The 12,754-nt window shown below is 45.9% G+C and overlaps 1 protein-coding gene across 2 annotated transcripts in view; it reads left to right on the top strand.

Moving 5' to 3' along the window:
- The window catches only part of Zzef1 (zinc finger ZZ-type and EF-hand domain containing 1), a 122,973-nt gene that overhangs the window by 102,602 nt on the left and 7,617 nt on the right, over positions 1-12,754 (top strand). For both annotated transcript variants that reach the window (XM_060387367.1, XM_060387366.1), the window contains exons 43-52: positions 823-1,022; positions 2,628-2,747; positions 4,013-4,204; positions 5,032-5,132; positions 6,663-6,798; positions 6,894-7,253; positions 8,844-8,987; positions 10,129-10,297; positions 10,980-11,078; positions 11,543-11,708. In XM_060387367.1, coding sequence (XP_060243350.1) covers positions 823-1,022; positions 2,628-2,747; positions 4,013-4,204; positions 5,032-5,132; positions 6,663-6,798; positions 6,894-7,253; positions 8,844-8,987; positions 10,129-10,297; positions 10,980-11,078; positions 11,543-11,708 — 1,687 coding nt within the window. The remainder of the gene's footprint in view (positions 1-822; positions 1,023-2,627; positions 2,748-4,012; positions 4,205-5,031; positions 5,133-6,662; positions 6,799-6,893; positions 7,254-8,843; positions 8,988-10,128; positions 10,298-10,979; positions 11,079-11,542; positions 11,709-12,754) is intronic.

Raw genomic sequence — 12,754 nt, 5'->3', positions numbered from 1 at the left:
GTTTACAGAATGGTTACAGGCTGTGGTCAGCTAGTCCAACAATGGCTATCAACAAAAGAGCCAAGAATCTAGTAGTTGCTCAGTCCACAAAGCTGGTGTCTCAGCTGGCATCAGTATATGTCATAATCCCAAAGCATCAGGTTCTAATGCCAATGAAGGAATGGACTTGGCAGTGGATCTTCCCATTTCTAATGATTTAATTAAGAAAAAAACTCTCGGGCTGGAGAGATGGCTCAGTGGTTAAGAGCACTGCCTGCTCTTCCAAAGGACCCGGGGTTCAATTCCCAGCACCCACATGGCAGCTTACAACTGTCTGTAATGCCCATTCCAAGCGATCTGACACCTTCACACTAATGCACATAAAAATAAATAAATAAAAATATTAAAAAAAAAAGAAGCTTCTTGGGCTTCCATTAAGAAAGAAAGAAAGAAAGAAAGAAAGAAAGAAAGAAAGAAAGAAAGAAAGAAAGAAAAAGAAAAAACCCTCTCACAGGTGTGCCCAGCCACTTGGGTAGTTCCAGATGTAGTCAAGTTGACAACCAAAAACAGACATCACAACACTTTTGGCAAAATGATTTGCTTGTACGTGGTAATAAGAATTTTGCATTGTGGCTGTTCCTTCTCAGTTTCCTCGTGGGCACGTGGCCCTGTATTCTTTTGTACACTTTTGTGCTCACCTATAAGGTGGGTTAAGTATAGTGGGGACATTGAGGCTTATTGCTACAGGCCTTGCTTTGGTGAGACCTGTGGAGAAACGCAGCTGCAGAGGGCACTAACAGCGTTGTTTGTGCCTTTCTTTTTCTTTCGGACACAATGCTACAGTGAAGGACTACCAGCTGGTCCAAAAGGGAGGCGCACAGGAGTGTGGCAGCTCTCAGGCCCAGCTGAGCCAGTACTCCCAGCACTTCGCCTTCATTGCCAGTCACCTTCTGCAGACCAGCATGGACAGCCATTGTCCTGAGGCAGTGGAAGCAACCTGGGTTCTGTCCCTGGCTCTCAAAGGTTTATATAAAACCCTGAAGGTAATGGTGAACTTCTTCCATTTGCACAAACCTACCTGTGATTTGACATCTGCAGGGGATTAACAAGGAGGAAATGCCATCTGATTCGGATGAATGGTTAACAATGGGTTGTTTTTAGAAACGCTTGAGACCTTGTACAAGGATAACATTAAGGAGGAAATAGAATTTTCCCAGTGGTTTGAGTATCAGTTTTTCTAATACTGTTTCATGGACTCAAGTACTATGGCTTCATGGAGACATAATCCTGTCAGGGGTGAAGAACACTGGGCTGAAAAGTTTCTCACTTCACACCCAAAGGGAGGTCCTCTGGGTCATTATAGGAATGGAGGCTTCAGAATAAAGAGAGCTGGCATCCCATGGAACTTCAAGGAATAGGTGTGGCCATTGGGCTGGGAGGAAGTAGCTAGGTTGTGTGCTGTTTGGGGTGGAGAGAAGCCCTGATTCATGATGACTTTGGGGACTTTAGTGGGCTGGAGTGGAGGGAGGATCTTTCAAGGAGATGCCATTTTTTTTTTGCACTTGTTTTGCATAAATTTGCATTTACTTGTTGGGGTATCTTTTTCACAGAGCTGTCCTGGAAAGGATCCTAGCTGAAGTTTGTTGCCCCTTGACATTGAAGTGTAGGAAGGTCATTGAAGGGGTGGGGACTCAGGTACTACCAGAAGACTTGTCTGCTTGGCTTTCCAGCTCTGGGCAGTCCTGAGAGGCAGTTGTTAAGTTGTTTAGTTTCTGATGTGTTTCACAAGGTGGTCACTGTTTCCACTGTAGTAGAAAAGGGGAAATTAACTCCCTTATGGTAGAGATCTTAAATCCTCATTCAGTGTGTGTGTGTGTATGTGTGTCTATTATATATAGAGAGAAACAAGTACTCATTATATAGCCCTGACTAGACTGGAACTTACTATGTGGACTATACCGGCCTCAGACTCAGAGATCTGCCTGCCTCTGCCTCCCAAATGCTATCATCAGAGTATACACCACCATGAACACTCAGTCTGTTGATACTTGTTGAGTACCAAGAGCCAAGTGGAACTGGCATGCAAGAAAAAGGGCCATGCTCTTATGAGGTGTACAGTCTCCCAGGCCTGAGGGTGCATCCGCCTTGAAGGAAGACAGCTCTGCATCAGAAAGCCTTTCAGAAAGGGGGTATTTGAGGTGGCAGGGACAGAGCTAGCCCTGGGTAGCATGGGCAGAAAGAATAGCAAGCTTCAGGCCTGAAGTGAACCAGGCGTGATGGTCACAGAGCAGAGGGACCTCCAGGTCTTTAAGATAGTGCAGTGTAGGGGGAGAGGTCAAAGAAGCAGGCAGGGGCCCTTATAGGACCTCATTAGCCATGATCAGGGCTTGGATTTTAGCCTCAAGAGTTTTTGGAAAGTAAAGAAGGGAAGTGGCATAAAACTGGCTTCAGAAGCATTTGTTCAATGAAAGAACACAGAGTGAATGAGGGGCAGTGGCTCATGGTTAAGATTCAGGGTGCTCTCTTACTGACTGGGGTTTCTCCTGCAAGGTCAGTTGAGCTGAGACTGGACTGTGGGCAAGGCTGGTGCTTTGCCCGACATTAACTTCACTCTCTAGCAGCTACAAATCACTCTCTTGGCTCGGCAGGCACACGGTTTTGAAGAGACCCATGCCACCTTCCTCCAAACTGATCTGCTAAAGCTGCTGGTGAAGAAGTGCAGCAAAGGGACTGGCTTCAGTAAGACCTGGCTCCTCCGGGACCTGGAGGTAAGGAGAAGGCCTGCCCTATAGACCCTATAGATCTACACCTTAGAGCAAAGCAAGCTTTTTCCAGCCAGTTCCGCCCTGTGCACCCTCCTTCTCTGCAGCCGTGTCCCTGAATCTGTCTTCCTGAGTTAGGGATCCTGGCACCTGTCCTCCCTGCCAGGAAAATGAATTGGGTGTTTGTTCAAAGAACCTTGGAGAAGTGTTTTGTGGAAACACATAATTGGTCATTATATCATGATAATAAAATGTGCTTTTGAATTATTATTTCCCTCTACAGTTCCTTTGAGCTAAAATCAGTTTCTAAATAAGACTACACTCATGTTTATCTTATGTAGGATTTCAGTTGAAAATTTTATTTATTGTTACTCCTTAGATGTTTCTTAGTGGAATTCTTGCAGCTCCCAGAGGCTTTCAAGGTCAAGTGCTAGCAGTTGGTCTAGCTTTTTTTTTTTAAGGGAGGCAGTGATGCCAGGGCAGTGCTATAGGGATGTGCTGTGTTCCTCACCCTCACTTCCACAGATGCCTGTATTTGAAGAATGCCACAGGATTTGCTTAGGTCTAAGGGAAATGTGCTAAAATACATTATAACTAGGATCTTAGAGAAGCTCTTTTAAATTTTATTTTAATTTTATATGTATGGGTGTTTCGCCTGCAAATATGTCTGCATCTGTTGTGTGCCTAGTGCCCATAGATGCCAGAAAAGGATATCAGCTACCCTGACTTCAGTTACAGATAGTTGTGAGCTGCCACGTGAGTTTTGGGAATTGAACCCAGGTCCTCTGGAAGTGCTCTTAACTGCTGAGATGTATCTACAGCGCCCATATCCAGCCTTTTTAATGGCTGTGTATAAGACTGGAAAATGCTTTGCAGGTTTTTTGCCATTTTAAAGACTTCATTGGCCATATTTTGAACAGCGTTTTTTAAAATATATTTTGTCGTTTCTAAAAAATAAGTTAGTAGGTCAAAAGGATATAAACTTTTTTTTTAATAGTATAATAGTTGCATTTCTCCAAAACAAATTGGAAAAGGGTAATACCTGTTTGTGCCATCAAGAAAGTTATAAACACAAGGCCCTCTCTAGTTTTTAAGCCTTTCCTCCATTGTAAGTACAATTGAACATGCTTCCTGTTCCGTTACTAATCACACGCTCTGCACGTGAGCTCTGACGTCTTCTCTCATATTCCCTGGCATGATTAAAGACCTATGTCATCTTCTCACTTACTGAATGCTCATTTCCCGTTCTGCTTGACTGACTTGGTGTGTAGATTCTGTCCATCATGCTGTACTCCTCAAAAAAGGAGATTAACACTCTCACTGAACAAGGAGACCTGGAGTTGGATGATCGAGGAGACCAAGAGGAAGAAGTGGACCGTCCAGTCAACAGCCCTGGAGAACCAGAACAGAAAAAGCTAGACCCTCTTGAAAGCTTGGATGAACCCACCAGAATATGCTTCTTGGTATGTTCACTGGTCATCTATGTGGATGCAGCACAGACGTCAGAGGAATGGGTTTTCTTTGGCTCAGGCTGTGCTTCAACCTAAACAAGTCTAAGGACTGGAGAGGTAGCTCAGTGGTTGAGTACTTGCTGGTCTTCCTGGAGACCCAGGTTGGATTACTAGCACCCAAATGAGAACTGATAACTGTCTGTTGTAGAGGATCTGGCACCTTCTTCTGGCCTCCAAGGGCACCAAGCACAGACATGATGCACAAACAGACATGCAGGCAAAAATTCTATTCACATAAATAAATTTTTAAAACTTTTTAACTGCTCAATTTGATGTCCTGAGAGTTAATTTCCTAAACAGTCTATTGTATACAGAAAAGATCTAGAATGATAGTAGAGCCCTGTCATTGTAGTGGCTTTAAGATTAGTTTTTTTTATGTATGTGCATGGTATATGCCTGTGTGAATTTATATGTGCCACATGCATGCAGGAGCCTGCCAAGGCTCAAAAAGGGACAGTGAGTCCCCTGAAACTGGAGTTACAGGTAGTTCTGAGTCACCATGTGGGTGCTGAGAACTGGACCCAGGTCCTCTGCAAGAGCAATAACTATTTTTAACCACTGAGCCATTTCTGTAGCCCCTAAAGTGCGTTAAATAGTAATGCAGATTTTATAGTTCATATTTTAGTACTCAGAATTTGATATGCTTTTAAAAAGTGCAAATGTATTGCTCTTCAGCTGTAACCTAGAATAACTTGAAGTACTGTTTTGTCACTTTGTAGTGTATATTGTCCATGTCTTAAGGTGCATATCCTGTCTTTTGCCTTCTTCCATACCTCCAGATGGCTCATGATGCTCTCAATGCCCCTCTGCACATTCTCCGGGCCATATATGAGCTGCAGATGAAAAAGACTGATTCTTTCTTCCTGGAGGTTCAGAAAAGGTAAAGACCATTTAGGTGCACGTTAGTGTTCTGAGAGTAGGATACGCTCACCTGCTGCTGTGGGGTCTGGAGAGAAGCTCTGATAGGCCAGGCAGCCATGGGACTGTCCTGGAGTTCCTCCTGGTGCCCCAGGAAAGGCAGCTGTGCTGCTTTGCCTGAATCGTCCCTAAGAGTATGACAGTTCCCTTTGCAAATTCTCTGTGCACAGTCTTACAGGTGTGGGCTCTGGGTTGCTGCTTGTGCTGTCCAGTGAGCACAGAGCAGAGCAGGTGCTGTGACTCAAGAGGGGTTCGGGCTCTCATGTTTTCATCAGTGTACATTATTTTCATGACTTTTCCACAAGAATGATTATGTAATCAACAGTATATCCTCCCTTGGCCAGGAATTTCACAGATGGCTCCGGAACCCATCTCCTGAATTTGTGTAGAACTTCACATCTGCAACTCAGTCTTTTGTTCCCATGGCCTGGCTGTGATATCACTCTGCCTACACACACATCTTTTCCTACTACCTGTTTCCCTCTTGCTTCTTTCTGTCCCTTCTCTCCCTTTTTGCAGTGCTAGGGATCAGCCCGCAGACTTTTGTACATGCTAAGTCCCCTCCCTAGCCCTTTAGCTTCTTATTCTAATGTGTAATGAATTTCATTCATGTTTCTGTTTTGCCCTATGTATTATCTAAAGTCCTGTGTGAGCTGGAGCAGGTACTGTGAGAGGAAGACAGTCAGGGTACAGTCTAAGCTACTGTAACTGAAAAATTCTGAGGAAGGCCCTCAGACAGACGCAGCCTGAATTTGTGGTTCAGAGGCAGACAGAGAAAGGAAGAACTGGGAAGACAGCCCACTTGGTAAAGTGGGTGCCATGCCAGCATTAGGAACCGGATCCATGTAAAAGCTAGGGATGTGGGGATGGAGAAAAGTGGATCCCTGGAGCTTGCTAGTCAGCCAGTCTAGCCAAATCAGTTAGCTCCAGAGTCAGTGAGAGATATGTCTCTACAAATAAGGTGGAGAGCAACTGAAAAGGTAAAGAGGTCAATCTCCCATACATTCCACAGTAAAGACAAATAGGCTGCAGAAATGTCTCAGTGTTTAAGAACATTCGTTGCTCTTGCAGAGGACCTGGGTTTGATTCCCAGCACCCATATTGGCAGCATGTAACCATCTGTAACTCTAGTTCCGGGGGAATCTAGCACCCTCTTTTGAGGTGTGCCCTCAGGGCACCAGGCCTGCATGTGATGCACAGACAGACTGTAAACAAAACACATATAAACAAAGTAATTTATAAAAAATAAAGATAGAGGAAAGTGGTTCCTAGGGGACAGTTTGTGTCTCTGCCACGAGGATATGCTTGGAAGGCTGTGTGTATGCATGGATGGACGAATGCTGTGACTCTGGTTTGCAAAGTATAGCAAGTACTGATGTAATTGAGTGAGTAATAGTGAGAGGATAGTCCTGACCACCTTTCTGACCAGTGCCATGTATTTTAAGCTCTTGTCTCCCCCACTTTCTGTGCCCATTGCTGGGCTCCCCTTCAGGTTTGATGGGGATGAGCTCACCACGGATGAGAGGATTCGCTCTTTGGCACAGAGGTGGCAACCCAGTAGGAGTCTGAGGCTGGAGGAACAGAGCGCCAAAGCAGTGGACACAGACATGATTATCTTGCCATGCCTGGTATGTCACCTACCTTGTGATCAAAGTGTCTGCACTTCTGCCCCACCCCCCAGTAAGAAGGCCAGGCCTTTGTAATGATGGTCTTGTCTTTGCAGTCCCGGCCTGCACGTTCTGACCAAGCCACTCCAGAATCGAACCCTGTGACCCAGAAGCTGATTTCCAGCACGGAGAGTGAGCTGCAGCAAAGCTATGCCAAGCAGCGCAGGAGCAAGAGTGCTGCCCTTCTGCACAAGGAGCTAAACTGCAAGAGCAAGAGGGCTGTCCGGGACTACCTCTTCCGAGTGAACGAGGCCACAGCAGTCTTGTATGCTCGACATGTGCTTGCTTCCCTGCTATCCGAGTGGCCAGGGCACGTGCCAGTGAGTGAGGACATCCTGGAGCTCAGTGGCGCTGCACACATGACCTACATTTTGGATATGTTCATGCAGCTGGAGGAAAAGCACCAGTGGGAGAAGGTAGCTACCCTACTCAGCCCAGGCTTCTGCCTTGGTTGTTTCACACGTATAGGTCTTACAGATCTCCTAACTAGCCAGAGTCTTCTCAGGCTCCTAGAATTTTACACAATGCAAAGTCAGGGGACAAGGTAATTAGGATGCCCACGTATTGTGTCCCCATAATATAGGCAGGCTTCCAATGAAGGTTCTGCCTTCTGTTTTTAGACTGTCCTTTCTGGACTGCATGCAGGTCAGGTGATGTGCTTTCACACTTGGGTTGCCCCATGACTGCATGTATAGGTAAAGACTTATTCAAGACTCTGGCTTCAGGGTGACAGAGATTTCACGAAAGCTGTGCCATTCTCTTAAGTCTGATTCTCCAGTTTGAAGTTTTAGGTTGGATACCATGTTCTATTTTGTTTTTTTCTTTTCTAGTTTATTTTTTATTACATGTGTATAATGTTTTACCTGCATGTATTTTCATCATGTGTGTGTTATGCCCTCGAAGGCCAAAAGAGGATGTCGTAGCCCTTGAAACTGTAGTTAACAGTTTGTTAACAGGTTGTGAGCCTTCCTGTGCATGCTGGGAACTGAACCAGGCTCGTCTGTCAGAGCAGCCCGTGCTCTTCACTACTGAGGCATGTCTCTAGCCATCTGTTTTGTTTTTAATATCAGGCTTTCCTTGTTTTCTGATACACTGTGAGGCCAGAGAGATGGCTGAGCAGTTACAAGCTCTCGCTGTCCCTGCAGAGGGTAAGGGTATTTTTAGTTCCAGCACTCCTGCTGGGCAGTTCACAGTCTTCTGCAACTCCAGTTCCAGGGGATCCAGAGCCTTTTTCTGGCCTCCACAGACACCTACATGAATATGGTGTACAGACATATCTTTAAGCCACAAACAGACACATAGATGAATATCTGAATTCATTGTCCACTTCCCGATGCACAGAAGCAAAGGACCCATCGTAGCAGAAAACACCCTGACCCACACCTTAGCATGCCTGTGCACTTACTCCTTCTGATGCCAGTGTAGTCACTCTCTTAGTTCCGGGTGCAGAAATTATGGGTCATATTTATATCCTTATCTACTCCCTCTTGTGCAGTGTTCTGAGCATGGGGAGGTTGGTCTGTTCTTGGACCCTTGTTTTGCTTATCTAGGACTACCACTGGTTTCTGCAAATCCTGGATTGTTTGCCAGCATCACAGCCCTGCAGGCCCTGGCAGAGCACTCTATCATATCTACCCTCCATGAAGGGCAGTGGCAGCCACTGCCTGTGCTGGTCCCTTTCTTGGACAAGTGCTTCTCTGCCCATTGGTCCCCAGAGCTTCTCATTTTGGCCATTTCTCCCTATGTACGTATAGTGTTTACTTATAGCTCCTTCCACCTGTTTGGTGGTAAATGCTTTGGGGGCCTGGAACATCTCTGACTAGTCTCTTGTTATGGGCCTCCTAGAAGTGAGTATTCTTATCCAGAACAGGGCCTGGTGAGAGGTGGAGCTGGGGTTGCATTTGGGGCAGGTTGTATGGTGCCAGTGCCTTTATTTGGGTGGTTCTCAGACCGAACTTGGCTCTCCCTTGGCTGGTGCTGCCCTTACCCACCTTCTGTCCTCTCAGATCCTGCAGAAAGTGCTCCAGGGCTGCCGAGAGGACATGCTGGGGACCATGGCCCTGGCTGCCTGTCAGTTCATGGAGGAGCCAGGAATGGAGGTGCAAGTGAGGGAATCGAAACACCCATATAACAACAACACCAGCTTTGAGGTACGGCTGAGCATCAGAGACCTTGTGTCCCTCTTCTCACCAACCGTGACTAAGAACACATTTTCTTGTCTCCTGTCTGAAGCCATGAGTTCTGGGCTGCCATTTTCCCCTTCTCCAGACCAAGCTGTATTAATAGGAACAGGTTGGCTCCTGGCCCAGGAGAGTGTGTACTTTTCTCATCATAAGCTCCTCGCAGGGACTCCTCCGCCTCTTCCAGCATTGAGTTTGTGTGGCGATCTAGAGTCAACCTCTTTAACTGTCTCCTGATGACCAGGCCACAGCTTGGAGACCCCTGTCCCTTCTTAGTTACCTAGCCCTCAAGCTTCATCTTCTCCATCCTGAATTTGTGTCTAAATAGAGAGCCATAGGAGGCTGGATAAGGCCGGTAGAGACCTCAGGTGCTCTCTGACTTGATGTTGTACACCCTTCCTTAGCTTTTTGGAAATATCGGGACTGGCAAAGCCTGAGCTTCTAAGTGGCTGTAGTCTATGGCAGCTAGGACAGGGACACAGAAGCTGGTTCAGAAGCTGTTGGTCAGCTGAGACATTGTTTCACAGAAGTGTAAACCTTAGAAGAAGAGGTTCTTCTAAGCCTCTTCTCTCCCCTGTTCCCAAGTGCGGCCTCATTCTCTCAGCTGCCATTTGTACCCCAGAAGGGATACAAATCTCTTCCAACTATCCCAGACTGGCCTTTGGGGCTCCTAATGCTGCTGCCTCCCGACTCTCCCTCCCCGCCCCTGGCTGCCTCCTCAGCAGCTGTGATTCTTCTTCAGGATGAGACCAGAGGGTCCGGACACTTCTTCCTAGTACACTTGGTCTTGGCACATTCTCTAAACCCCACCCCGAGCCACAGTCCCTGCCCGAGCCACAGAACATGCAGACCTTTCCAGTACTGCTTCCTGCTTGAAAGCCCCGCCCTGTGTCACTTTCCCTGAGAAGCTCCCTGTAAGCGTGCTATTCCAGAGCTTTCCTGGCTGCCCACTGTGCCGCACCTCACAGGGTCTTAGTTCAACAGCTTCGCTGAACTAACTGAGCTGGAGGAAGAGGCTGTGGTTTGCTCATGCTCCGTGTCCCTGGGTATAGGGTCAGCCACAGTGGCAGCTAGTGATAGTGGTACCAGTGTTTTCTGCCTTCCTCCCTAGGATAAAGTTCATATTCCTGGGGCAATCTACCTCTCAATCAAATTTGACCCTCAGTGCAACACCGAGGAGGGCTGCGATGAATTAGCCATGGCCAGCAGCAGTGACTTTCAGCAGGACCGGCACAACTTCAGCGGATCACAACAGAAGTGGAAAGATTTTGAGCTTCCAGGTAGTTAAAACAAAGGACAAACAAACAACTTTGTTACAGAGACTTTCCTTTCAAATGTAGTTCACACTTGTTTATTTGGGGGGTTGGGTATGTGTCGCAGTGCACCTGTGCAGAGTGGAGGACATCTGGTTGGAATCAGATCCCAGGGCTCAAACTCAGGTTGTCAGGTTTGGTAGCACTTTTGCCCCCTGGGCCATCTTACCAGCCTTGTATAGACCGCACAGGAAGCATTTTTAAACATAATATTGAAGGTTAGTGACATGGCTCAGTGGACTCAAGTTGTGGAGAGAGAGGCCAGACCTATACACACATATACCCTCAGTGTACATGCCAGCCATACACGCACTTCAGCCAAAAGAAATAAACGTTTAAAAAACTTCTAAAAGCATAATATTGAGGGCGTGGTGGCACATGCCTTTAATCCCAGTACTCGGAGGCAGAGGCAGGCGGGATTTCTGTGAGTTTGAAGAGAGCCTGGTCTACAAAATGAGTCCAGGAGAGCCAAAGCTACACAGAGAAAACTTGTCTCAAAAAACCAAGGGAGACCCAAAAAAAAAGCACAATATTTAGAAGAGAAATTTTACTGGATTTTAAAACAAGCTTAATGGATTTAATCAGAAACACCCTAGTTGCTGTCTTTATTGTTTCTGTATCCTGACCTGTCTCTGGTTTTGTGACCCAGGAGATACTTTGTATTACCGATTTACCTCTGACATGAGCAACACGGAGTGGGGCTACCGATTCACTGTGACAGCCGGACACCTGGGGCGGTTCCAGACAGGTGTGTGCTCTGCCCTTTCTCCTCACATGCTCTGCCCGCCAGGCACGCTCTGGCCAGGGAACCGTGTTATGTTCCCGATTTCTGTTAAAATCACAAATACTTGTCTCTAAGGCCCTCTAAATGTGTCTCACAACCCCCATGCCTGGCTTTCTTCACAAGGTCATGGTTGGCACAAGGTTGGCTGCTCAAAAACTTGAATGTCAGATAAAAGAGCTTCTGTCGGGATCTAAAAGAAGACACAGGGTTTTTTGCCAGGGCCTTTTGCAAAAATGAGGTACTAAGAATGTTGTTCTTGTGTTATTTTACAAAAAAAAAAAAAAAAAAAAAAAGAAATTTTGTTTGAGCCAAAATCTAAATGATCAGAAGATTTTACCCCATGTGTTAAAATGTGAACAGTTTACAAAATGTAAAACTTCTAATGTAATAGTTGTTTTTAAAATGTCTGTTTGGGGGGGTGGTTCCAGGGTTTGAGATCTTGAAGCAGATGTTGTCAGAAGAAAGGGTTGTACCTCACCTCCCATTGGCCAAGATCTGGGAATGGCTGGTCGGTGTGGCCTGCCGCCAGACTGGTCATCAGCGACTGAAAGCCATCCACTTACTGCTGAGGATTGTACGCTGCTGCACACACAGGTAGGCTGCCAGGTCAGTCCATGGAGACACTCTTCTGTCCCCTAGTTGCTTAGTTAATGGCATCTTTGAGGAAAAAAGAAATGTAATTTTAGTGTTGTTTCCTTTAAGTTAGTGGTTTTCGTGTCCTATTTAAGTAATTTTTGCCTTATTCAAAGCTCATAAAGTTCTGCTGTTTCTCTCTAGTAGCTTACTTGCTTTTCCTTTCAAGTGACATCCATCATCCACCTGGCAAGATGTCAGTATATGAGTTTGAGTTTTCAGTGTCCAGTTCTTGCTTTGGGTCTCTGCTTGTTCTGAGTCCACCTCTGCCCAGGGCGGTCTGCACTGTTGCCTTTGGTCTCAGTCTTCATAACTTTGGGCATTTCCTTGTTGTAGGCCAGTGCTGTCTTAAAGACTATAGACTTACATATCTAACCATTTAGTTGTAGAGGTCCCTCAGCCTAGTTCTTCACTTCAAGGTTGTCTTGAGTGTTTGGTTTCGTTTAAGACAAGGGCTCCATATGTAGCCCAGGCTGACCTAGAGCTCTGAGTCCTCCACCCACAGCCTGCTGAGCACTGGGATTACACATATACCCCTTCCTAACCTCTGTTGTGGGTGTGTTTTTCCACTTTTGGTTGACTAGTTTGTTTTTTTGTAGACAGGGTCTCATTATGTAGCTCTGGCTGGTCTGGAACCTTGTATATAGATTAGACTATATCTATAGACTATATCTATATCTATAGACTATATCTCAAACTCAGAGAACCACCTGCTTGCTCCACTGGCTATGTTGGACATTTGTAACCCTAAAATGCTTATCTATTTTTTTCTAATGATTTACACACTTTTTACCCAAAGGTCACCTATCAATTTTTATATTAGCATGTTAATTTCTACATTCTACATGTACAGAATATCAAGGCTATCTTCAACCACATAGTGAGTTTGAGGGCAGCCCAGGATACTTGACATCTTGTCTCAAAAAAGAAAAAAAAAAAAAAAAAAAAGGCGCATGGGGCCAGAGAGATGGCTTAGCAGTTGAGAGCACTTGATGCTCTTGCGAAGG

This window comes from Meriones unguiculatus, chromosome 7 (assembly GCF_030254825.1).
Source record: "Meriones unguiculatus strain TT.TT164.6M chromosome 7, Bangor_MerUng_6.1, whole genome shotgun sequence".
Taxonomy (NCBI): Eukaryota; Metazoa; Chordata; class Mammalia; order Rodentia; family Muridae; genus Meriones; species Meriones unguiculatus.
The sequence above is the reverse complement of the archived record's forward strand: the minus strand, read 5'-3'. Positions and strand labels throughout refer to the sequence as shown.